Genomic DNA, 27,454 nt, shown 5'->3' on the forward strand with positions numbered 1-27,454 from the left:
ACTCCAATATTGGCTCCGAAGTTTCACAGGATGAATCTAACTCTTCCTTCATATCCAATTGTGCACTCAATTCGAGCTCCTCATTCATATCTTCTTCTCCAAAAATTTCCTACACAATTGAATCAGAAATGGCAATTGAACAAATTGAATGACATTCATTGGGGTACTTCATTGCTTCAAAAATATTAAATTTAATAATCTCGCTGTCAAACTCGACGGAGAGGGTACCCTCATCCACATCTATTTTGGTTTTGGCCGTTTTCATAAATGGCCTGCCTAATAGAAGTGGAGCTGAATTTGTGATAGAGTCTTCCTCCATCTTCAAGATGTAAAAATCAGCTAGAAATATTAGGTCATTAACCTGCACCAAAATATCTTCAACAATCCCTTCAGGCTAAGCGTTAGAGCGGTCAGCTAATTGAATGACTACCCTAGTCTCCTTCAATGGACCAAAATTCAAAGCACAATAGATTGAGTATGGCATGACATTGATAGATGCACCTAAATCTAGCATGGCATGCTCAATTCTTTTCTTGCCAATCACGCAAGGTAAAGTAAACATACCTGGATCAGCACGCTTTTCTGGTAGGGTTCTCTTGATGACAGCTGACACATTCTCCCCAACCTTTACCTTCTCATCACCTCTCAACTTTCTTTTGTTAGTGCACAACTCCTTCAGAAATTTTGCGTATTTCGGGATTTGCTTGATGGCATCTAACAAAGGAATATTTATCTCCACCTTCCTAAAGGTCTCCAAAACTTCTTGCTCGTACTCTTCTTTCTTAGATTTTTCCAACCTACTAGGAAAAGGTGGCACAATGGTATTAAAAATATTAGGTAAAGGGGAACCAGGTTTTACCTTATAGGAACTCTCAAGTGATTCTTGTTCTTCCTCTTCTTTTTGCTCTTTATCCACTTTCTTTGGTGAAGTAGGCACTGCAATTCCTTCCCACTTCTCAGCACCACTGCGCTAGCATTCTCCTTGGGATTGACCACTATCTGTGATGGTAGTTTCCTGGAGTTTTGCGCCTCCAACTTGCTAATAGAAGTAGCAAGTTGACTGATTTGGTTCCCTAAGTTTTGGATGCTGGCCCTTGTTTCCTATTGGAATTGTTGAATGTTAGTCGCTAGAGCCTTAACTATCTCATCTAAAGACATACCTAAACTTGAGGGTTGATTCTGGGCTTGGGTAGGTGCTGGAATTTGAGGTTTTCTGTTGAAAGATTGAGGCTGGAATCTCTGTGGCCCTCCTTGATTTCCATAGCTCAGATTGGGATGATCCCTCCACCCAGGATTGTAATAGTTAGAATAGGGATCATATTTGCGTTGAGGTTGGCCAAGAAATCCTCCTACGGCATTGACTTGTTGCATTGAACCGTCTTGCAATGATGGGCACATGTCCGTAGGATGCCCAGGAATTGAGCATATGCCACAAACCTTAGCCGTTTGTAATTTCCCTACAGCCAATTGACGAACCAAAATAGTTAGATAAAAAATTTGACTTTCCAGATTAGAATGGCTTACCTCATTAACACGTCTGATAGCTCCATCTGTTCTTGCTACAAATTGTTGGGAGTTCTCAACCATGTTGGAAATCAATTCCCGAGCTGCCTCAGGTGTTTTGTTGACTAAGGCTCCTCCACTGGCTGCATCTACCATACTCCTATCCATAGGTTGGAGTCCTTCGTAGAAGTATTGGATTAAGAGCTGCTCAGGTATTTGGTGGGGTAGACAACTAGCACAGAGTTGTTTGAACCTTTCCCAATACTCATATAGTGTCTCACCACTAAACTGCCTTATCCCACAAATCTCTTTTCTAATATTTGCAGCTCGTGATGCAGGGAAATATTTATCTAAAAACACCCTATTCATCTCATCCCATGTACATATTGAACCAGGAGGAAGAATATATAACCAGTCCTTTGCCTTATCTCGTAAAGTAAAAGGAAAAGTTATCGGTTTTACCTGATCCTCAATCATAGCCTGTGGTTTCATGCTTGAACAGACAACATGGAACTCTTTAAGATACTTGTGAGGGTCCTCGCTTGGAAAATCATGAAAAACATGAAGCAATTGAATCAAACCTGATTTAAGTTCAAAAGCTACCTCGAGAGTGGGATATATTATGCACATAGGTTGTTGGTTCATGATTGGTGCAGCTAACTCCCTTAGTGTTCTTGCTCTATCAGCCATCCTTTCTTCTTCTTCAAAAATAGGTTTATCACAAGTTGTCAAATCAATATCAAAATTCACCCTTGGGGGTGAACGACCCTTCCTTTGCTTAGCCCCCTTTCTCAAACAACGGGTTGTCTTCTAAATTTCAGGAATATATTCTAGTTCACCTTTTTGAGAAGCACGAGTGATAAAACAAAAAAGGTTAACACAAACAGAAGGCACGAAGCTAAGAAATTAAGATAGCTCCCTAACAACGGCGCCAAAATTTTGACGGGTTGTCGAAGCCCTCAAAATTAATTCTAGTCCCACCTTACAATAAAATTGTAGTAACAGTGGTACCAGGTCGTCTCACAGGGAGCCAGTAATTAATTTCTCAGCCGAATGCGCAATTTGAAGAGTGGGAATTTCTAATAATTAAATTTCTAAAATAACAATTAACAAAATAACAAGGAATAATTCAGTATTACCAAACTCTGATCCAAGGGTTCGAATTGAGTCAATTGGTCATCGATCATAGGTAAAAAATAGCAATCTTGCAAATTCAAGCATTTAACCTTTGGATTTATTAAGATAGCCATATTAAACCTCATATTTTCTTAAATTAGTTGACCAAACCCAGCATTCAATCAGCACTTATCATTAACCAAATGGGCACAATAGCGTTCCATACCAATTAATGATAGCAATAACTTCTATGAAAATAGTTAAACCAAAATAAAAATAATTGAGATAGCTGCAATTATCAAATCTTGTTCCGTTGATTCCCTTTAGGTTATAACATGACAATACATTGGTCAAAGGCTGTCACGAACAATTGACCCATAAAGATATTAACCTAATTGCTACTTGTACCACTATTCGTGACAATTATGGATCATCGAATCATGGATAGTAGTAGAAAGATCAATATTAATTAATTTATCAGATTAATCAACATCAACTTCCATAAAAACATGCACAAGAATCAAGGAATACTTGAATTGGAGGCAAGAATTTAAATTAAGCACATAACCTCACGATGACACAATTGAATAAAAAATTCCCCTTGAATCATAAAAGAAAAGCTCAGCCACTCATGGTTGTCGTCTCCTTCTTGCTTGCTTCCAAGATGGCTGGATCGATTGACTCCCTGAAGCTAGTCCGCCCCCCGTATAGATGAAGAATTTCATTCATGAATTGGGAGTAGTTCCATCCAGCACATCACCCATTCCATTGTTGTGTGACAACACTGGAGCTATCGCTCAGGCTAAGGAGCCACGAGCCCACTCGAAGTCGAAGCACATCGAGAGGAAGTACCATGTACTACGGGAGATAGTTGGAAGAGGGGACGTCCTGATTCAAAAGGTAGCATCAGCGGAGAATGTAGTAGACCCATTAACTAAGCCACTAACACAGAAAGTGTTTAAGAAACAAGTGGGAAGTATGGGACTCTAGCTTATACCAGATTGGACCTAAGTGCAAGTGGGAGCTATTAGACAGTGTATGCCTTTAGCTCCAATTAGAACGATGTACCTTATGGCATTTAATGTAAATGAATAAAGTACATATTTGATTCATGTTATTGTGGTGTGTTTCTATGTAATACCCTTAAACTGGACACTTATGAGACTCGTGTTAGTTTAGAATCTTCACAGCCGTTGGATAGATCTGGGAAGATTTATCCTACCAAGGCTGACACTGATGTGCCGCCAAGTTGGTTGGGGCAGCCTGTCAGCCTGTCTCAGCCTGACACAGGTGTGTTTCTATGCAGTGTGGGTTTTCTTGAAACCCTGAACCGAACCAGAATTCTAGTATTGCCCTGGACCTTGGAGACTGATGGGCAAAACTGGAATGTTACACTTGACCCCTAGACTCAATTATGATATTGCACTAGGTGTTGGATTGGACTGTCTTTGATATGCCGATCAGTGAGATCCTTAGGGGTCAAATCCTGGGTATGTTGGGATAATCCGAGAATTCATCTAAGTGGGTGATCATAGTGACAGGATCAGCCCCTTTGTCGGACAAAGTGAATGATCGGGGATGCACTCTCTCTGATGGAAACCAAACTACCGGCAGTTGATTTCAACCGTTGAAATTTGTTTTGCAAAAATATATTTATATAGATATATACATACATACATACATATATATATATATATATATATATATATATATATTACCGTTTCAAAATGTTTGCAAAAGGTTTTAATTCCCGGGATCCATGTGAGTAGAGAGTGCAGCACTGCACCTTGCAGTCGAGGGAGAGGTCATTTCTTGTCGGGTAGTGTTTGATCATTATGGGTTGAGAGGTTAAGTGTAAGACCATTGAGGGTAATGCCTGATGGGCTAATCTTGCATCTGCCCACAGTCCTTGGGTTTTTATAAGGTGGCTTGACCCAGGGACCATTTAGTGTAAATGTTGGGCCCATTAAGAGCCCATGGTGATGGACTCAGGGGTTCACTGTCTTCTACAGTGAATTCGGCCAAGCCTTGTAACAGAGGCTGGGCTGAACCCATGTGGCTGATCTGTAGATCAATGTTTGGGTCCCACGCCATACAAGGATACCCAACTGGGCAACCGTTTGGAGAATAAGAGAGGACATGGTCTTAATGGGCCTAAAGCCCAATTCGAACTGGTTTAATTTGATTAATTAAAGAGAGGCAGATCTGGGATTTAGATCAGAAGATAGGATAAGGAATTGTCTTTATCCACTCAGAGAGTTCAGATCCGAATAGAGATTTGGAATAGGAAACTCCTAATAAGATTAGGAGGGCTGATCTTTATCTGTAGATAAGATAAGGGATTATCGTTATCTCTTAAAGAGAGTCCAGATCCAAATTAAGATTTGGATTAGGAAACTCCTAATGGGATTAGGAGAACCTCTTTTTAAGGCTATAAATAGAGGAGGAGGGTGAACCCCAGTTCACTAATTCTGATTACAGATACAAGAGAGAAGACAACTCTAGTAAGACTGACGCCATCTTCTGCTCTTGGCTTCTCCTCTTGCTACTGCCATTGCCAGTTTTTTCTCCACCTGTAAGAGCGATCAAGAAACGTTCTTGATATCAATTTTTGGTGAAAAACTGATCTGAAGTCATGCTCACTAACCCTCCATCGAATTCTTGCTGAAGAGTTCGGTTCTTGCTAAAGAACCACCTGCTGATTCTGCTCCACCCTACGCCGTGTCATCTTCAATGGGAGCAGTCTTTGGCGTTTTCCTTGGGCGTGAACACTTTCTTTGGGAGTTACTGTTACTCTGTATCAGGTACATCCCTCTCCTACTTATTGGTTTCTGATCTGGTCTGGTTTAGGGTTCAAGATTGATCATTGAAAATGCAGTTTTCTAAAACAGGGAATGTGATTCCCATATGGGAGAGAGAGAAATTTTTTAAATTTCGCCCTACCTATCTGCAGGATTTGGCTATCCATATGATGGATCTCTCATCCCTTCAATTGTCACTTCTATTTGCAATGGTTTTGTTTGGTCAATGCAAATTTTATGAAAATATATTTTTTTCTTCCACAAATGCTTCGAGTTATCAATACAACATTTGGTGTCATCGTTGTTTATTCAGAAAATGTCAATTTTGATGTTTCAACTATAAATGCCAATACCCAATCCAATGCCTATATTTTATTATGAAGTAATTATATGGTGTGATGTGATAAGATAATTTTTCAAAAATTTGTGTTGGCCAACCTAAAACTTTACAAAAAGAAAAGGCAATGGTACCAAACACAACCTAAATAATTTTGATTTAATTATTTTTTCTAACAAAAAAAACTAAAGAAAGGAAAACACAAATACAAACAGACTAAGGTCAATACAAGTCTCCCAATCTGCAATTTCCTGAATCCAATTAGGAATCGGGGACCTAAAGAAACACCTAGCTCATTAAATTTCTTTCAACAACATTAAGACTGTGTTTGGTTTGAAGGAAAAAGTAGGGAAAAGAAGGGAAATGTAAGGAAACCTTTGCAAATCTTGTATATGTTTCCCTATATTTCTCTTCCTTTCCCTACCTTTTGCTTCAAACCAAACATAGCCTAAAAGAAACACATAACGAGTTTGCCAAGTCTAAAGTATCTATAAACAACAGGTAAGCATCCAAAGATTTTTCTTCTTCACCCTCCTTGATTACCAGGATAAGAACTTAGCAGTCTCCTTCACGAGTAACTGGAATCCAACACCTTTGCTTTATCAAGCTGCCGTGTTTGATTTGACAGAAAATAATAAAATAAATCATCATGAGAAAGTAGTTTAGGGAAATCTCAAGAGCATTTTGCTTAAGAAAATTTATTATTCTAGCCTCTCATTTCCTACATGTGTTGACATAAGTCTTAAAGGTCTGTTTGATTTACAGTCGGAATCAGAATAGGAATTGAAATCCATCAGAATCGGAAACGGAATGGCCCATTCCCATAGTCTGTTTGGTTCAGATAAGAAAGGGAATAAGAACTGAAATCTGTAGGAATGTGATTTAATTCCCTAAGAAGAGAGAGAAAATAGCCATTCCCTCAAATGGGGGGAATACCATTCCAGCAACAATGGGAATAGAATTCCGATTCCATCCAACCAAACAGTTGGAATCGAAATAACCCATTCCATTCCGATTCTAAACTCCTATTCCCATGAACCAAACGGGGTCTAAATCCTTGATTACCAAAAAAACACGTCTAATTCCTTGAGTTGGGCCCTTACTAGTAGAACATCGAACCATTGACTTTAGTAGACAACGGAGAATCAAGAACAACCATGCAATAAATGGGCCATACTCGGCTAATAAATCACCATAAAAATTGATTGGATGTTTACAGCTTATCAACTCATTTGAGTTGAAAGCGTTGAATAATCTGAACTCGAATATTACGATTCAGATAATGACGGCCATTATCCAATGTTGAGGTCTTGGGATTGGTTGGTTGACTACATATTGAGCCAAAGAGAGAGGACCCGGTCTCCTTTGTTTCTTTGGCAAGAGGACCCAGTCTCTTGAATGCCCGTTTAGGAGGGGTTTTGGGACGCGGTTTCTCATTTCTGACATTTCGAGCTGGGCCTGGGTCCTATTCTAAACGCGAAAAATGCACTTCAAATAATACAGTTATAAGGGTGATCACGAGCCAAGCTCTCTTCAGGAGCTATTCCATCTCAGTTTGGCTCAGTTTCAATTGAGGTTTGAATCAAGTTCGAATTTAATTTACAGGTTTGTTTTTTAATTAAGTCGAACTTGAACTTAATGAAATTCGGCTTGTGAGGCTTAGAACTGGCTTGAATAGTTATGTAAATAATAATAATAATAATAATAATAATAATAATAGTATAAATAATATTTTTATTTTTATATACAATAATAATTAATTATTATAATTCTTAAATTTTTTAAATAGTAAATAAAAAATACTTTTTTATATATTTTTTATTTTTATAAAACATTTTTTTCAAAACGAATTCAAATCGAACTGAGTTCAAACTTACGAGCTTTTGGCACAAGCCGAGCTTGAGCTCAATCTTCTATCTCAAACCGAGCTCGAATTTCATACTACTTTGACGAACCAAACTCTAATCTCTAGCTATTCGGCTCAGTTTGGCTCAAATCTACCCTTAAACACAGGTAGCTTATCTCTGTAACACGGATGTATATGCTCACAATTCAGTTAACACAACTCACCCCAAAATGCGGCTGAGATCAGATTAACTGAATGCAATGACTATTTTGTGGGTTTTATGTATTTTACAATTGGTACTTAAACAGTGTTGAATATTCTATCTGAATTTGAAAATTAAGTATGTAGGTCCCCTCTATGCATCCAGGTCTTTGAATTGATTGGTTGACTACAAGAAGACACAATCGCTTGAATGCCCGTTTGGGAGGGGTTTTGGGACGCGGTTTTTGAAATTTAGAGTTGGGCCTGGGTCCTATATTAATTTTGTCATTATAAAGCTGTATTTGACATTTCTTATTTTAACGATCTATCAATTTGACGTTTCTACAAAAGTCTTCAATACTTGAATTCTTAAGGTATATATATCTGTTTCAATTATAACAGCCTCAAATAATAGTTATATGCTAATTTGTAGTCCAAAATGTTTTAAGATAAAAACAGCAATAGTACTAAAAACTATCGTAGTAGTTGAAATCAGTGCTTTAAAAAATGACTCGAAAATAGGATCATTTTGGCCATTGGTTTCCAGGTAAATCCGGTTCGAATTAATGGCCTGTTTTGATAAAAAATAAAAAAATTATTTAAAAATAAAAAATGACCGAAAATCATTTAATGAGTTGACGGTTCGACCACCCAAATCAAGATATTATTGACTGATTCAATGGTTTTTTGCCAGAGATCAGGTTTGAAGTAAAATTGAACCGGTTGCCAGAGGGTTTCCAGGCCAAACAGTCCGACCAGCTGGGTCAACGGAGATTTGAAAACCATGGTTGAAATGGTCATTTGGGGTTCTTCCATCTCGAGTAAGGTTATGTGATATCATCCCCATCATCAATTCTTTACCTTATCTTTCACTCTTGCTGAAAGCACATCTCATGCAACTATAGTCACAACATTCTCTTGTGACCCTCCTATGCAACATGGATACATCTTGTCACTGTTTTCAAAACCGGACCGGATCGGACGGTTGGAATGGAAAAACCAGGAACCAGTCACCTGATCGATTCTGTTTTCCTCCAAAACTGTTTTTTCCCTTAAAATCATTGATTTTGGTCAGTAAACTGTTGAACCGGCCAATTAACCATTTGAACCATTTTGATCGTTTTTCAATTTTTTAATTTTTTAATTTTTTTATCAGAACAAGCCGATCATTTGGGTCAAACGATCAGACTGTTCGAACTGGTAACTGGACCCCTAACCAATTCAATCACCGATTCATTTTTAAAAACCAAGCATCTTGTTTCCCACCTCACTTCCAAACAACTAACCTTTTTCTTACCTCCATTCTCTTACTTCCGTTTTCTTATACTTCTTGTTTTTATTTCCAACCCAAATATCAAAACCATCCCGCTCCATACGCTACTATGGGCAACCGCTGGTTAGTTCTTTGTCTTGAACTATGACTTTTGCCTACCTCAATCTTTTGTTCCTCTTCTATTATTACATCACCACCAGGCCATCAGCCCCTCTGTTTCATATATCTTGATTTTGGATAAATTAGAAAGACATCAAGAAAGAGCATCTTTCATCAATAAAAACCTCATTAATATTTTTAATAAACAGCATTTGATTAATTACTATTAAGTCTATTATGATAGTGGAACCCATTCACATTATTATATGGTTGCTGATTAGTGGTATCGGTTGCTGGATCCCAGTATCAAAGCAAATGCATATCATGTATTGTATTTTCACGGCAGCCTGAACTTACAAAATCTGGATCTACCCTACATGACAGGCCCCACTCTTATGATGGGTCCCTATGTGATGGTGAGATGTATGGTATGGGATGATGTTAGGAGGGCGTTGGAACCTGTTTTATTTGCAGGTGATCTCAACCCGAAAGGGAGAAGGTGTGAAATTACCATTCGGAGATGCCAGACCTGGCCGCAGTAGAGCGTTATTAATCATAGCCGCACATCTTACGATAGGAAATGGCAATGTGGCTGCAATTCAGGGCAGACAAAGTAATGTGGGCAAGAATATACATATGGAATGCCAACGTATTAGCCTTTCAAATAAAACAAAAAAGGAGAAAATTCGCAATTACTACCCCTTAGTGTCATTTTGGTCTCCAAATTTTGAAATGTGATAATTCACTAATTGAAGTTTTAAAACGTAACAATCCAACTGTTAATTAGTTATTAATCAACCATTAAGTGGTATTTGAAAAAGATACAAAATGCCCTCTGAGTGTTATATAATTTTCTTTATCAATTATTAAAACATTGACAAAAAATTAACAATTTTTAAATTATCGCCTCTTCTATTTAAGAAATTTGGAACCACCAAACCCACTTAAACGTGATTCCAATTTTCTTTGAGGTTATTAATTTTTTGTCAATATTTAGATGATTGATAATGACACTCAAAAGGTATTTGTATCTTTTTCAAATACAAAAGGTATTTTAATAGCAGATACTGGATTATCACGTTTTGAAAGTTCTGAAAGTTCGGATACTAAAAATTATTATAGTATTTTAAAATTGAGGGACCAAATAGCACTAGCCCAAAATACAGGATACTAATGGGGAATCTTTACTAAAAGAAACGGTGAAGTGATGGCTATTTATTGCTTAAACAAGGATGTTGCTATCAAGTTCAAACCAAAGACAATCATCTCAGAAACCCACGATCAACCTTATTGTAATCCTTCAATTGGTGTTGACTAGCGGTTAGCTCCATTTACTACGTTAACGGTTGCAGATCTATAAAAGAGACTATTCTGTACACAAAAATATATACAAGCAGAGGCAGAGATAGAAGAGACCGGAGAGAGAGATGGAAGAGATACGCGAGGTTGCGTTATCCTATTATCACGCTTGTTCAGCTGAGACCAAGCAGATGATTCTGAATTTCTTCCGAGAGTTGGACTCCGACCAGAATGGGTACATAACCATTAATGAATTCACCGATTACTTGATGAGAAAGGGTTGCAGTTGTCTTAACCCTAACTTCTTCTTGGAGCTGGACAAGGATCGTAACGGCTTGCTGGATTTCGAGGAAGTCATCACTTTCTACTACATCGTTGAATTCATGAGGCTTGTTTTCTGCGATGGATGCGGATGTTTTCTGAAGAGCTCCTACTTCACCTGCGTCGACTGCTATTACAGCAATGAAGATAATAACACCTACGATCTCTGTCCAAGATGTTACCGCACTGGTAACTATGCTAGGGGCCATGAACTCTTCCTGGACAACCATGCGTTGCTCCAGTTAACAGGAAAGTTGATACATGAAACCAACCAGAATCAGCAATCTGCGTCTGTGTATCGGACCCAGAAAATTGAACAAAGGCAGCTAAAGAATCCCAGGATCAAGGTAAACCTTGTCATCTATATTATTACAGTTTGGACCTAGTCCTCACTCATAGCTCCTCACGCGCACCTCACACCATGTTCCAATCACACATTGGGAATTTATCTCCTTTACTTATTTATCAAAAAAAATATTGTATCTCGTTTACTTCTACCTTATTTTTTCATGGGATCGTGTGAGGAGGGCTATTATTAGTATTATTTCGAATTTGGGTCATGTTTATATTTGTTTCTCAAACGAATGCAAAGTCTTTGTTTCCAATTAATTATGTAAAAGAAATAATCCTTTCGTCCCGCTTAGCTTTGGATCCCTTCCTCACGGGGTTGGATGAATTCGGGTTTAGTCCTCACAAGACCCTGTCACAAACTGTTCTAACATCTCTACCCACAGAACATTATGTGTATATTAGACATATCTCTCATGAATGATAAGGGAGATATTTCTAATGTACAGCTCTAATATAGTGTGGGTAGGAATGTGGGAACAACTTGTGTGTAGTTGACGTCATAGATGAGAGTCCTATATTAGGGCTGTTCATAAATAAATTTAAACCGATCAAACCAAACAACCCAGCCTGATCCAACCCGATTTGGCTGATTTTTCTTCACCACTGGTCGGTTTCGGGGTGAAAAGATGGATAGACCGATAATTCAGTTCGGTTTCAATTTTCAAACATGAAAATTGAAACAGAACCAAACCGAGTTATCTATAAATATATTCTTAATGAAATATTACATATAATATGTTTGTTTCAGTTATATATATATATTTATATATCTAGAAAATATATTCTGAAATACTATATATAATATGTATATTTTTGAAATATATATATATATATTTAAAGGTGAAATATATATTTTAGAAATGTATATATTTAAACCAAAACCGACCCAAACCGACTACGTTGGTTTTGCTTAATAGAGAGCTGGTTTCGGTTTAATCTTTAGGTGACCCCACTAGGTCGGGTAGGTTGAAAAAAAAAACTAGTAAACCAACCCGACCCGACCCATGAACAACCCTACCCCTTACCATAATAGCATGGCTATTACTGATGAACGGAGAGAAACAAGGTTCTTAATGGGTTAGGTCAGTCCTGCACCTGGTATTAGGGTCGATCTTTGTGGAAGTTAGGCCAAGGTTTCCATGCTATTAGTCCACACACCTAGGTCTGAAATATAGGACTTAGGGCCCATTTGACATGTCTTTTCGTATGGTCTTTGGGTTGTTTACAAGGCGAAAAGACCAATTTCCGGTCTATTTCCATTTGGTTCGCAGTAAATCTAGCCACCAAAAGCCGAATCGCCAAAAAGATGTGAGAAGCCCATTTTGAGCTGATTTCAAGAAGCTTCAAGGGAAGCTTTTTGTGTCTTTCACGTCTTATTCTCATGCGAAAAGACAAAGAAAGACATACAGAAAGACGTGTATCTGTCAAACTAGCTTTGAGCTGCTCAGATCTTCATGCAAAAGTTTAATGAATCTTTTGACTGTTAGAGCTACTAGAAGATCTTCCCATAAACACTTGCCAAGTGGGCCCTTAGTCCCATATGAGCCCAAAAGGCACCGAGTATAGGCCTAGGATGGTCTGGGCTTGAAAAGAAAATCTAGATATAGGCCCAAATATTTGAGGGCTGGAGGGACCAGGCCTTATGCTTCACTTCTCCTTTAATATTGTACAAGAAGGGTTTGCAGTAAATACACCCGAAGAGGGGGGTTGGGTAGTGAGACCCCATAAATCTTCCAGTCTTGTTTTCTCTGTCTCTTTCAATGCAAGATCTTGGATATTGGTCAAAGAGCTATTGTGCCTGAGGTTCGCTTGGAGGTTTATGATTTGTTGGCTTCTCTATACAAGTGGTTGTATTCTTCCTTATGAAGAACTTCATCACTAATACAAGGGAAAGGAATGTTCTCCTCCACAGTGTTTCCATTCTCCCCCTGAGGAGAGTGATGGTGGAGAAGAGCCTTTCCCTCAGGAGAAAAGTAAGGTACATCCTCAAAGAATGTGACATCCATAGAAACATACCTCTTGTTGTTCAAAGGGTTATAACACAACTATCCCTTCTGAGAACTGGAATAACCGACAAAGATACATTTGACAAACCTATGACTCAATTTATCTAAACTAGGAAAAAGAACATGAACAAAACAAACACATCCAAAGACACGTAAAGGGATGGAATAAACAGGAGAACCAGGGAGAAGAGTTTGGAAAGGAGAATTCTTGCCTAGAACTCGAGAGGGCATACGATTTATTAAATAGCAAGCAGTGTTGACAGATTCAGACCACAAAGACTTAGGCACTTTCATTTGAAACAACAGAGCACGAGTTACCTCAAGAAGAGCAAGGCCAAGGGCAAGGGAAGACAGGAGTCTCTCCCGGTGGACCGACCCGTGACTAGATCCTACGCGCGGGACCATAACAGAAACACCTCAAATCAAAGCCTAATCTGTCCTAAGATTGTTTTGTGATACATGTAAACAAATATCTTTCTCTCTCTCTCATGCTTTTTAAAATCGGACTGGATCAGACGGTCAGACCAGAAAAATCAGGAGTCAGTTAGGTGATTGATTCCGCTTTACCCCAGAATCGTTATTTTGTCAAAAACTATTGATTTAGTTAGCAAACCGCTGACCCGGGTGGTCGAACTGTTCAAACTGTCCAACGATTTTGGCCATTTTTTATTTTTTTTTAATTTTTTGTTAGAATGAACTTTTTATTTGCTTCAAATGGTCGTATCGTTCGATCCAAGAACCAAACCATTGACTAGTTCTTTGTCTAGTTAAATTTTAAAAACCTTGCTCTTTCTCTCTCTACGTGTACAAAATAGAGTTTCTTAGCTTCGCTTAAAAAAGTTAAACAACATCAATGATATATATTGTTATGTGACTCTTCTGAATCGATTTAATAGGATGCACGGACTGAATCAATAAAAGAAGGTGTCAAGGCGTTTGCACACGGAGTGACTATTGGGAATGTCGTTGGAACTGCTGTGGTGGCTGGTTGCAGCATAATGTGATAATTGTTTGATAAGCATCCATCCATGTTAATTTTTTAGCTTTTTTAGTCAATGATATGTATGAGCTCTCTTTCTCTCTCTTTCATATTGCTCAAGTTTCGATAGCACTCTGTATTATGTAATCGACAGTTCTAGCGAACTGATTTCAACTTATGCAATGCAGCATTAGAACAAAATTACTAAGGAAATTAGGCTGAATTTTCTGTATAAGCAAATTTTCAAAATTAAATATGTTTGTTCTGCCTCTTAATTTCTTTTATTTTTTAATCCTTAATTTTACTCCATGCGAGACCTCCTGATTTCATTCTATGTGTGCTAAAAATGCATATTTTGTAGACCAAAAGTCAGGGGATGATGATACACACACAATCTTAGGCGCCATTTGAGATGCATAAAGCAAGGACAAAATATTTGGTAGTACAAAAGTTTAATCACATATCTCATATTCTTTAATTTGCATGTCAATGAAGTAAAATGAATATCATACTTCTATGACATTATATCCAACTATTATGTATATGGATTGGAAGCACTGTTTTAGAAAATAGTGTCTTTTTTCTATTTGGAAGCGTTGCTATCAGGTAAGATGTTTCTTAGAGCAATAGCAACACTTTTTGTTTGGTACTAGTGCTCCATGTCTATTTTCAGCACTGGTACGCATTATAAGAAGTCCATGTCACTGCCACATCACGTCCTTATTGGCAGCAACGAGCTGCAATCTAAGAAAACGTCAAACTCGGCGTTGCTCCAAACCATGCTTCATTGATTTCCAAGTCGTGTCTTAGAGTACTATTTTTTATGGAAAAATGATTCAAAACAAACAGGCATTTCTTGGAGCACCGTTTTTTTCTGACATGGTGCTGATGTGCCACTGTTTTCTGGAACAACGACATTGATGCCAACCAAATGCTATAGTGAAAAGGCATTATTAGGGAAATGAATCCCTATGTCTTTCTTGTGCAGATCAAGAAGAACAACAAGCAAATATAAAATATAAAATAATAGAAGCACATAAACAAATACAAAGCAAACAATAAGTGATAGACCAATATTTATGTGGATAAAAACAACAAGACCAAAGTCGAAATATCTTCCACTATCAACTCAGTAAGTGATAAACATTAAAGTTGTATTTGGTTGCAATGCAAATAAATTTGCACAGGTGCAAAACTATGACAGTGCAAATGGTTTTATTGCAATAAAAATGAAGTAAATTAAGTCATGAAGTAGAATAAAGTAAAATCCAAAACAAAATTAAATGGGAATTTGCATTTTCTTCATTTTCACTCCCATGCATTTATACTAGTACAAATAAAATTGCATTGCAACCAAACACAGCCCAAGGCTCAGTTTGAAGGAGTAAAAATACACATATATACAGTATAAATACATACAAAAACAAAATGTAAGGTTTTACACTCTACATATTTGTATTTGTACTCCTTCCAAATTGAGCCTAAGGGAAAAAGCATTGGATAGAACCAAACAACATTAACAAAGGTGAATAACAAATAGGAAATTTCTCAATAAGAGTGGATGCACGATAAGAAGCAAAAAGAAATGCTATAAAATTGTTCCTGACCCTTGGCAATGAAGCCTTCTAGCTATTATATATGGATATCTTCAATAAGATCTCCATTCAAAAACACAGTTTTGACATCCATTTGCCAAATCTCATAGTCATAGTGTGTAGTTATAGCCAATAGTATCCTAATGGATTTTATCAGTTCCACAGGCAAAAAGGTCTCATCATAGTTGACTCATTCTTCCTAAGTGTAACTCTTTGCCACAAGTCGAGCTTTATAAGTCTCGACCTTTCCATCGAGGTCTATATTCCTCTTGTAGATCTACTTGCAACCAATGGCAAGTGAATAGACATGCTCGAAGGAAGTGTTTAAGCAAATAGTTTTTAACCCGAGGATAACAATTTAGCTTTTCACCCTTCAAAACTTTCTTCTAATATTGTCAATTAATGGATCAAAATCTTTAATTCTCAGACATTTACTGCTAATAGGCCCAATAGGGGCCTCCTGTAGGTTCTAGGGTACATAAAAGGGATTTATTTATTTATTTTCCTTTTTTCACAATCATCTCGACTCCTTGTGGAGGGGTTTTCACTAATTCAATCAAACTTTCACTAAAACCAAATTTTCAAAGAAGTAGTCAAGGAAATTTCAACTGAGACCATCACAAGCTTTAACTATATCAAGCTTAAAACTAGAAATTCCAGAACATGTATTTGGTTATGATTTCAGTTTAAAAAAAAAAAAACCATACACAATCAAGAACATGTGTTTTTATACTTTTATTTTGACAAATAATCTAGTTTCAAATTAATGTTGTACTTGGTATCATTGTCACTTCTATTTGCAATGGTTTTGTTTGGTCAATGCAAATTTTATGAAAATATATTTTTTTCTTCAACAAATGCTTCGATTTATCAATACAACATTTGGTATCTTTGTTGTTTCTTCAGAAAATGTCAATTTTGATGTTTCAACTATAAATGCCAATACCCAATCCAATGCCTATATTTTATTATGAAGTAATTATATGGTGTGATGTGATAAGATTATTTTTCAAAAATTTGTGTTGGCCAACCTAAAACTTTACAAAGAGAAAAGGCAATGGTACCAAACACAACCTAAATAATTTTGATTTATTTAATTTTTCTAACAAAAAGAAAACACAAATACAAACAGACTAAGGTCAATACCAGTCTCCCAATCTGCAATCTCCTGAATCCAATTAGGAACCGGGGACCTAAAGAAACACCTAGCTCATTAAATTTCTTTCAACAACAATAAGGTTGTGTTTGGTTTAAAGGAAAAAGTAGGGAAAAGAAGGGAAATGTAAGGAAACCTTTGCAAATCTTGTATATGTTTCCCTATATTTCTCTTCCTTTCCCTACCTTTTCCTTCAAACCAAACATAGCCTAAGAGAAACACATAACAAGTTTGCCAAGTCTAAAGTATCTATAAACAACAGGTAAGCATCCAAAGATTTTTCCTCTTCACCCTCCTTGATTACCTGGATAAGAACATAGCAGTCTCCTTCACGAGTAACTAGAATCCAACACCTTTGCTTTATCAAGCTGTCGTGTTTGGTTTGGCAGAAAATAATAAAAAAAAAATTGATGTAGCGCGATCCGGTCACTCCTAGCTGGCAGGGGCTTCGCTCCTAGCTGGCAATGGACAGCACCTGAGAAGGAGAAGAAAATGAAGGATTCCCAGGGAGCTCACCCGGTGGGAAAACTCCGATGCTTAAGTTAGAACTCTGAGAGAACTGTAGAAAATGCTGAGAGAGCTAAGAGTGCAGATAGCGCAAGATCAATTCCCTCTACCCCTTGGGAATCGGGGCCTTTAAATACTGACGTCTTGTCAAATCGGGCGTAACCACCTCTGGCCCTCTGTCACAGCCATTATTCACCAGGGCTGCGCAGGTAACCGTTGCAGGGTACTACCCAATCAAATGAGAGATGCAACCCGAAAAGGACAGACACAACGCCACCTGCCAAGAGACGTGGGCGCAGTCTGCTGGGCTGGCAGAGACTGCACCGTCAGTCAGGAGACCTGGGTGTAGTCCGACGGGTACGGTCTTGTCAGATAAGAAGCTTCCTGAAAACGCTGCGTCGCTTAATAGCAAGCTGCCTTGCAGCAAACTATCCCATAGCGAGCTGCCTTGTAGCAAGCTACTGGAGGCGTCCCGAGGTGATTCCACCTGAGGTCTTTGAGACGGCCCCTTTTGCCTAAGGATTGGAGCGAGCTAATTATCCTGTCTCGTGAACTGGGATAGGCTTATCTTGGAGTGTTCCCTTTCAGCACATTGGCTTACTCGAGCTCGCACTGTAGCGAGCTTGTTCCGTAGCGAGCTGTAATGTAGTGAGCTGACCCGCGTGGGGCTTCAGCGAGCTCGTTGCGCCAAGTAGGCAGGCTGTCACGCTGCACTATCACTTATGTCAAGTCATGTCCATGTGTCGCCTACTCAGGAGGTCGGCTCAAATCACCCTCCATCAATTGCCCCCCACTCCTCGGGCTAAGCATCTTGTTCTAGCGCGGGGAGTTCATGAAGTGACGGGTGGATTTGACCCGTAATTCAAACTGGGTTGACCGACCGCATTAAATATACGTGCGGATGTTAGGCGATTTCTGGATTTTTTGGGCGCCAAAAAGCGCGCCAAGCTGCCTTCAGTTTTGGAAGACGTGCAGATGGCATTACTTCAGTCCTGGAAGACATGCAGCCAGATTGATTGTGAGCCGTCAAATTTGCCTTAATCTGAGCCGTTGGCTTTCGGGCATTGTGGCTATAGATAGGCGGGCCCCAGTCCTCATTTCTTTTACGCCAACTTGCCTTGCTTTCGGATTTGAGGTCCCGCCTTTGCGTAGTTTGCTCGAGCTCTCTCCTGTTCACACCGTCCTTCCGGTTTAGTTTTTTCCTGGTGAGTCCTTTGTTCCATCAACAATGTCTGGGTACCCCCACGACAGTGTTTTCCCCCGGGGCAGTAACCAAGACGAAGTCCCCTCAAACTCAGGGGGAGCTTGAGGGCTCCCTGAGGGTCAGTCTATGGAGGCTCGAGAAGCCTCTAGGAATCTGGCATCTATTTCCTAAGGGCGGGAACCGGATAGCTTCGGCCCTTCCTCCATGACGATGGAAAGGCTTCAGGCTCTAGTCTCTTACTTCCACCTCCCTGGGGATCTTATCCACAGTCTTCCCTCCGACGACTATCCCTGGGAGCATGATCACGATGAAATCATGGTCTTTGAGGAACAGCTTGTGGCTGGCCTCCGGCTCCCTCTTCATCCTTTGATAGTGGAAATTCTTTCCCACTTTAATATCGCTATAGACCAGCTTCACCCCAACGCAATCCGAAACGTGGTTGGGACAATTTCTTTGTATTTCGAGTACTGTCTTCCCCTTTCTCTGGATATTTTTGCTTCCATTCTATCCATCAAGAATGCCACCCCCGGAGCTCTTCCAGAGAGGCGCTCTTACTACTTCTCTCCCTGCCCAAGCTTTAAGCTCCTTCATGAGCTGCCCAATAGGATCCCAGCTTGGAAGCGGAGCTACTTTGTGGTTCGCAACCCCGAGGGGTGGCCCTTCCCGATCCACTGGAGGGGGGCCATCTAGGATCCAGGCGTTGCTTTGGACCGGAAGGTTCGAGAAACACTGCAGTCCTGGGCGGGAGTTGGCTTCCTCTCCTCGGACTACTTGACCGAGGAGAAGCTCGCACAGGCTGGTCTGAGCCCCGATAGGTTACTTTTAGGTCGCCTCTCTCTTTTTTTTTTTTGCGAGCTGGACTAGAACTTATGGTTTTTGCAGCCATGTCGGGGGTGGATGCACACCGCCTCCTGTCGAGCAATCAGAAGCGTAGGGCGAAGAGATCGCACCCTGACTAAGCGTCCACTTTTGGGGGCGCTGAGTTCGAGGCTATTGTGGATCCAGCCTTTGTTCCGCCACCAGAGGTCCCACATGTGCAGTTCGAGGGGGTAGCCGCAGAAGGCGGCGAAGAAGAGGTTCCACCACCAGAGGAGTTCGATCTGGCCGCACAGCCTGATCCCACCGTCTTCCCACGATTCCCTACCGAGGGGAGAGAAGAGAGCGTTACCAATTTTCTCATGGCCTCGCGAAGGAGCCGATAGGCGGTCACTAATGAGGAGGTTGCGAGCTGGTCTGGGATGCACCCTAGGTAGCTCTTCTGGCTGGCCTCGTCTCACTGTATGGTGTTAAGTGCCTTTTTCTCCTCCTTCCCCCTTTCTTTCTTTCTTTTCTTTTTTTTTTTACTCACCTCGGCTTTATTATTGGCAGCTGAACTCCGCCATCCACGCCATGGCCTGCCAGACTGCCATCCACTCCCAGGATGCCACTAACCAGGAGATTGAAGCGCGGAAGCTCCAACGCGAGCTCGACCGGGCCCGGAGCGAGGTCCTCCAGGCTCAGAAGGGGAGCGAGGCCCAGGACCTCCTCGTCATGGACCAGGAAGTGAAATAATGGTAAGATCCATCATATGGACGCCAAAAGGATGCGGAATGGGTGGGCGAATTTCAAAAATTTCTTTCCTTTCTTCCAATTGGGAATCACATTCCCTAAATTTAGAATACAATATTCAAGGATCTAACTCGAACCAAAACCGAACCAGATCTGAATCAAAAGAGAAGGAAAGGGTTATACCTAATCCGACGAAATAGCATCTCCCAATGTCGGTCTTCACGCCCAAAGAAATTTCCAAGAACCGCTCCCACTAAAGATGACACAGTGATAATGGAGCAGAACCAGCAGTGTTTGTCACATGAACCAGGTCCTTCTGAAGAACTCTATGGAGGCAATGAGCACTACACACGATCAACCTTTTCAGCAAAAGATTGATATCAAGAAGCTTTCTTGATCTTTCCCTCACAGAGATATTGAACTGGCAGTAGATGGCGGCGGCTGCTGGAGGAGAAGACTAGAGAAGAAGGTGGCGAACTGTGACGGTTTGTCGAAGCCCTTAAAATTAATACTAGTCCCACAATAAAATATTTGCAGTAAAAGTGGTTCTAGGTCGAATCCCACAGGGAGCAAATCAATAATCTCTTAGCCGAATGGGTAATGTGATTGAGTGAGAGAATTTTAATACTGAAATTAAAAGAAAAGAAAATAAATAGCAACTTAAACAAGAGAATTTTGGTTCAAGGGTTCGGGTCGAATCGATTGGCCATCGATCCTAGGTACACTTCAGCATTCTGGCAATTCAAGCATTTAACCTTAGATTTATTAGGATAGCCATAATAAACCTTGTGTTTTCCTAATTCAGTTGACCAAACCGATCAACACTTATCACCACTCAACTGGGTATGATAGCGTTCCATGTTAAACAGGGATAGCATTAAGATTTGTGAAAACAGTTAAACCAAAATAACAATAATTGAGATAGCTGCAACTACTGAATCTTGTTCCATCGATTCCTTTTAGGTTGAACCATGTTAAAACATTGGTCAAAGGCTATCACGAACAATTGACCCAAAAATATTTCAACCTAATTGCTACTTGTACCATTATTCGTGACAATTATGGATCACGAAATCATGGATAGCAGTAGGAAAATCAACATTAATTCAGTTTGTCAAACTAATTAACATTAACATCCACTAAAAATATGCTCAAGAATCAATGAATACTTGAATTAAAAAGCAAGAAAATAAATTAACTACAGAACCTCACAATGATACAATCGAACCTCCCCCCTTGAACCAGAAAAAGAAGCTTAACTACTCATGATCTGCGCAATCTCCATGCTTTGCTTCTCCATGGCCGAACTGCTTTCTTGAGCTTCTTGGTCTTCTTGATGATCGCTTGGATCTTGGAGTGAGTGATGCTAGAGCTGGTCCACCCCCCTCTTTATATAGCCAAAGGAGAGGGCTGTTTTCCAACTCCTTCTAGGAGATCATCTTATCTTTGGGGAGTCTTGATCTTCTTTGAACTAATCCTATCCTATCTCTTATCTAATGATCTAATCTCAATCTTCTTATTTCTCTTGGATTACATTCAAGAATTTAGATCTGATAAGACTCACTCTTTGGAGATTACATTCGAGATTTGGACTCTTGACTCTTGAATTCGGGTTGGGCTGCTTTAAAACTTGGGCTGCTTCAAGCTACCTCTGCGAGTTGGGCTTAAGTTGTGAAATGGGCCTGGCTGCGAACTTGCTCCGACTTCGGTCTCATTTTCATACTCGATGCGGGCTAAATCTGTCAAAACCCAGAACACAAAAGTTGTGGGCCTTCATTTCATCTTTTTAATGCTTTTTAAATTGTCCAATTCGGAGTCCGGAATTGAGAGTTAGGCCCAGATTACTGATTGTCGCCGAAAATGTGCAAAATCACCCGATTTTGCCCTGTTTTCTTCCAATTGCCTTCTTTATTGCCCTGAATCGAAATACAAGAGTAATGAGTCCATTTAAGTGCTAAATAAATATAAAAGTGTGAATATTAGAGGATAAAAATAGGGTTCTTTTTGGTCTCATCAAACCGCTTTCCTTTTCTCTAGGGTTTCTCTGAGATCCTGTCTCAAGAATGCAGTGTAATCTGCGAAATCCCTTAGGGATTGAATTCTTGTAATTCGAATTACGGTTTCTCCTCTTTCTTTCTTAATGATTAAGAAACCTCCTAATCCCATTAGGAGTTACCCTAATCCAAATCTATATTTGGATAAGGAGTCTTCTTAATCCTATCTGTAGATTAGATCAGTTTCTTGGCTTGACCAAACCTCAGATCCGCCCCTTTCAGTGACTGATCAAATCAGCCCAGTTCGAAATGGGCTTTAGGCCCAATATGTATCAAGTGCTCAATAGGCTTCCAAACTGCTGCCCAGCTGGCAGCACACCAGTGTCAGCCTTGGTAGGATAAATCTCCCTAGACTTATCCAACGGCTGTGAATGTTCTAAACTAACACGTGTCTCATTAAGTGTCCAGTTTAAGGGTCTTACATAGAAACGTACCACACAACATGAATCAAACAAGCACTTTATTCATTTACACTAAATGTCAAAAGTACATCAAAACTGATTGGAGTTAAGGGCATACAAACTATCTAACAGGAAGCACGGATCTCCCGATTGTCTGAGGAGAGCACCCGCTACAGGGAGGAGTCTTCGAGGGTGGTGGGGAGAGGGAGCTGCTTCGCCAATAGGTCCAGAGCTTGGAGTCCACGCTCCACGATCGGACCCAAAATTTTGACGCCACGATGGAGGAAGAGCGGGCTAAGGTGGTGGATGACTTCAAGGAGTCCCAGCAGTTCCAGGACATCCAGGTCGAGTACGGCTCGAGGTCCTACCGTTCGGGGTTCAAGCTCTACCAATGGCTCGTCCGGAAGAAGTTCTCTGGTCTTAACCTTGAAGGCATAACAATGAAGGGTCTGGCCCCGGAGACGGCGGACGCGGTGGAGGAGGAGGAGCTCGACTCTCTGGAGAGTGACGAGGACATGGAGGTGGTGGAACCTTGAGGCCGGTTGCTCTTATTTTTCTTGACTGGATTCTTCGAGTGGTTGTTCTCGGGTGTCAACCCGATTTTATATATATTTTTTCTTCTTCTTGATGAACTCTCTCGGGCTGTTAGGCCCGATTTTTTTTCTTGTTTTTTTTGAACCGTAGTAATGAAATGTTCACTTTTGCTTAAAACGGTCCTTTTTTATTCAAGTTATATATGTAGGTTACCCGAGTAGTCAAGCTGCCAAGTTGGCATCAAGCTAGGGTAATCTAAAGTAAGAATCGTTTCGAATTAAGCGAGCTACCCTAAACCATCAAGGGACCATGCTCAGTTTGCAGACGCCGTAGAGGCAACTAGGTCTTAAAGCATCGAGGTCTTTTTTAGCTCGGTGTTTTGGCCCTTAGGCTCTGGGAGCGACTTATAGTCCACTTTCCTTGAGTTCACCCATGCCAAAGAGGCGACTGGGTCTTATAGTTCCGAGCTCTTTGTTAGCTCGGCATTTTAGCCCTTAGGCTGGGAGAAGTGACTTAAAGCCCACTCCTTGAGTTCGCTCATGCCAAAGAGGCGACTGGGTCTTATAGTGCCGAGCTCTTTGTTAGTTCGGCATTTTAGCCCTTAGGCTCTGAGAGTGACTTATAGTCCACTCAGCTTGGTGTTTTGGCCGTTAGGCTCGGAGAGCGACTTGTAGTCCACTCAACTCGGTGATCACTGGTAATATTGCCTTAAATTGACAATATTCAATGCCCAAGGCACTTGTTTCCCTTCCAGGGTCTCGAGTTCATACGTTCATTCCCTGAGCACCCGCTTTACTTGGTAGGGTCCTTCCCAATTTGGCCCGAGCTTACCAACGCCGGGCTCAGGCACCATAACTTTACGAAGAACTAGGTCTCCGACACGGAGGTTCCGCTTCTTGACCCTGGCGTTATAGTACCGAGCTACTCTCTGCTAGTAGGTCGCAGTCCTAATATATGCAAGGTCCCGTACCTCGTCAAGTCAGTCGAGGTTTGTGCGTAGCTCGTCTTCATTTGTAAGTGAGGTTGAAGGGGGTCTCGCCTATAGCGGTCTTCACTGTGGTTCGATAAGCCCATAATACACTGTGGTCCGTTTGCTTAAGGGTGTGCCACTGAGGTAAAGTTTTGTTGAATTCCCATGTCTTGGCACCAGTTCTGGAATTTAATGTCCTCGAACTGCTTACCATTGTCAGTACGCCACACAGGGGCTCATGAGTGTCGCGTAGCATGAGCTCGGCCTCGAAAGGTCGCAAGCAGCGTAGATAGCGGAGTGTGTAAGATCTTCGGTACAGCCGTTTATCTATTATGATGTATTTGGCCGCCTGGCGCTCTACTCTTCTGGCGGCATTACGATCTGTTGGGAGGGTCCCGTGTAGTAGGAAGCTCGTGAGTAGATCGATCCAGCTCGGCTCTACTTGCACGATAGGAGCGACCTCCTCTACCCCCCCGAGAATGCTAGGCCGAGGTAAGTTCTCTATGTACATGGTTCTCATGGTATTTTCATTGGTGCTGGCTAACCGAGAAAGGGCGTCGGCCTCAGCGTTCTCTGATCTCAGGATTTGCTTGATGAAGTGTGACTGGAAGTTGAGTAGAGCCTCTCTTACTTTGGCCAGGTAGGCGATCATGGTTGGCTCGCGAGCTTCATATTCACCTGTAACCTGGTTGACCACGAGCTGAGAATCACTACAGATGACGATGTGCTTGGCTTTCACTTCGCCCGCTAGGGCCAGCCCCGGCTATTAATGCCTCGTACTCCGCTTCATTGTTGGATGTCGCGAACTCGAAGCGTAGCACATACTCCAGTTTCACGCTGCTTGGCCCCTACAGAACAATTCCAGCTCCGCTGCCCTATTGGTCTGACGAGCCATCCATGTGAAGGATCCGAGGCTCCTCATCCCAGCTCGGACTCGATCTCACTGGGAGAGAAGCCGTGCTGGTTGCTACCTCATGGTGCTCAAGCTCAGCCGGCCTGGGAACCTCGGGCTTGTCCAATCTGGGGACCTCGGGTTCGACTGGCCTAGGGACTTCGGATCTGAAAGTGCATTCCGCGACAAAGTCGGCAAAGCCTTGGGCCTTGATGGCAGTTCGTGGTTTGTACTGGAGGTCGTACTCGCTGAGTTCGATGGCCCACTTTGTCAACCTACCAGAGTCCTTGGCCTTGAGCAGGACTTGCCTCAGAGGCTTGTTGGTGAGGATGATGACCGTATGAGATTGGAAGTACGGACGAACTTCCGAGCTGCAATGACTAGCATGTATGCCAATTTTTCGATCTTTGGGTACCTCGTTTCTGCTCCCTACAACACTTTGCTAACATAGTAGATGGGTCGCTGGACCCGGTCTACCTCTTTTATTAGTACCGAGCTAACTACCTCGTCACTTGCCGAGAGGTACAGCTCTAAAACATCACCCTCCTCGGGTCAGGTTAAGACCGGGATACTGGCGAGGTACCTTTTGAGCTCGTCGAATGCGAGCTGACACTCATCAGTCCATTCAAAGCCTTTGCTTTTAATTGCCTTAAAGAAAGGCAGGCAGCGATCTTCCGATTTGGACATGAAGCGGCTATGCGGCCATTAAACCTCTGAACCTCCTTCAATTTCCGGGGTGGTCTCATATCTAGGATATTCTTAAATTTATTCGGGTTGGCCTCAATGCCTCGCCGGTTAATGATGTACCCTAGGAAATTACCCAAGGTGACACCAAATACACACTTGTTCGGGTTTAGTTTCATATTAAACTTTCGCAAAATTTCAAAAACAGAGTGCAAATCTTTTATTAAATCATTTAAAAATTGGGTTTTGACGACCATGTCGTCTACATAACATTCTATTTTCTTACCGATCAACGGCTCAAACAACTTATTTACAAGCCTTTGAAAGGTAGCCCCGGCATTTTTCAGTCCGAAGGGCATGACCTTGTAACAGTACAGGCCTAGTTCAGTTATAAAAGCTGTTTTTTCTTCATCGGCAGAATCCATTCTAATCTGATTATAGCCCGAATAGGTGTCCAAGAAACTCAACAACTCGTGCCCTGAGGTCGCGTCCACCAGGCGGTCAATCTTGGGGAGCGGGAAGCAATCCTTCTGGCAAGCTTGATTTAGGTCGGTATAATCGACGCACATGCGCCATTTACCGTTGGCCTTCTTTACCATGACTGAGTTGGCTACCAAGCTCGGGTAATGGACTTCTCTAATGAAGTCGGCTGCGAGGAGCTTCCCGACCTCCTCGTCAATTGCTCTCCAGCGCTCTGGGGCTAAGTTGCGTTTCTTCTGTCTAACGGGCCTAACTACAGGATCAATATTTAGCGTGTGAATTATGATGCTTGGGTCTATGCCGGGCATCTCGGACGCAGACCATGCAAAATCATCTAAATTTTGAAGTAGAAAACTTTCCAATTGAGATCGCAGGGGCTCCTGGACTGAGGTGTCGATCTGGAGTGTCCGAGCTGGGTCCTCTGCCGAAGTTAGAATGGAGACAGTCTCTTTCGTGGATGCAGCTCGCTCCTCGCACTACTTCGTAGGTCGCTCCAGCTCGAGGTCGTCGGCCACCTTGGCTTTCCCTTTGAGGGCGGCGACGTAGCACTTACGAGACTCAAGCCGGTCGCCTCGCGCTACCCCAACTCCGAAGTCCGTGGGGAACTTCATTGCCAAATAATAAGTGGAGACCACAGCATGTAGAGCATGGGTGATCGGCCGACCTACTATGGCGTTGTACGGGGAGGGAGTTGCGACCACTAAGAAGTCATGATTGAGCCTCACTATGTTAGGCCAGGTGCCAACTTCCACAAGTACAGTAATTCTTCCTAGGGGCCTAATTTCCTCTCCACTGAAGCCTACCATGGGAGTGTTTGTGGGTTTCAAGTCGCTCTCTTGGAGCTGAAGCTTGTCGAATGCGTCCTTGAAAAGAATGTCCATCGAGCTGCCAGAGTCGATGAGGACACGCCTGATTTCGAAGTCATTGATCTTTACCTTTATGATGAGCGCGTCATCGTAGGGGTAGTGGACCCCGCGCGCATTGTCCTCTATGAAGAAGATCGGGTCTTCCATACTTGGCCACTTCAGGGGATTCTGCTCTTCCCTTGTGGCCTCGCGAGCTGATGTCCGAGCTGCAGCCGTGGTGCAGTCCGCGATGATTGATCCTCCGACGATCACATGGATAGTCCCCCGAACTCGCCTCTCTTTCGGGGGCTGCTTCTGCGGCTACTCTGCTTGCCTGTTGCTGGATTCGGGAGCGTCTCTACTCTACTCCCCTTGCTGACCTGCTTTATTATTATTGTTATTCTGTACAAAATTTCTCAAGTATCCGCGACGGATGAGCTCCTCTATCTCGT

The 27,454-nt window shown here is 41.4% G+C and overlaps 2 protein-coding genes across 2 annotated transcripts; one reads left to right on the plus strand and one right to left on the minus strand.

Moving 5' to 3' along the window:
• Nucleotides 1–394: 394 nt before the first annotated feature.
• LOC148802519 (uncharacterized) lies at nucleotides 395–2,193 on the minus strand. Its single transcript, XM_088897916.1, has 2 exons — nucleotides 1,525–2,193; nucleotides 395–970 (listed from the first exon to the last, which is right to left on the minus strand). The coding sequence occupies exons 1-2, from the start codon at nucleotides 2,191–2,193 to the stop codon at nucleotides 395–397; spliced, it is 1,245 nt and encodes a 414-aa protein (XP_088754042.1).
• An 8,307-nt stretch (nucleotides 2,194–10,500) lies between these two features.
• On the plus strand, nucleotides 10,501–14,348 carry LOC104611989 (uncharacterized). The gene is made up of 2 exons (XM_010279291.3): nucleotides 10,501–11,143; nucleotides 14,050–14,348. The coding sequence occupies exons 1-2, from the start codon at nucleotides 10,604–10,606 to the stop codon at nucleotides 14,155–14,157; spliced, it is 648 nt and encodes a 215-aa protein (XP_010277593.1). The 5' UTR covers nucleotides 10,501–10,603; the 3' UTR covers nucleotides 14,158–14,348.
• The last annotated feature ends 13,106 nt before the right edge of the window (nucleotides 14,349–27,454 follow it).

This window comes from Nelumbo nucifera, chromosome 2 (genome assembly GCF_055504915.1).
Source record: "Nelumbo nucifera cultivar China Antique chromosome 2, China Antique-T2T, whole genome shotgun sequence".
Lineage (NCBI taxonomy): Eukaryota > Viridiplantae > Streptophyta > Magnoliopsida > Proteales > Nelumbonaceae > Nelumbo > Nelumbo nucifera.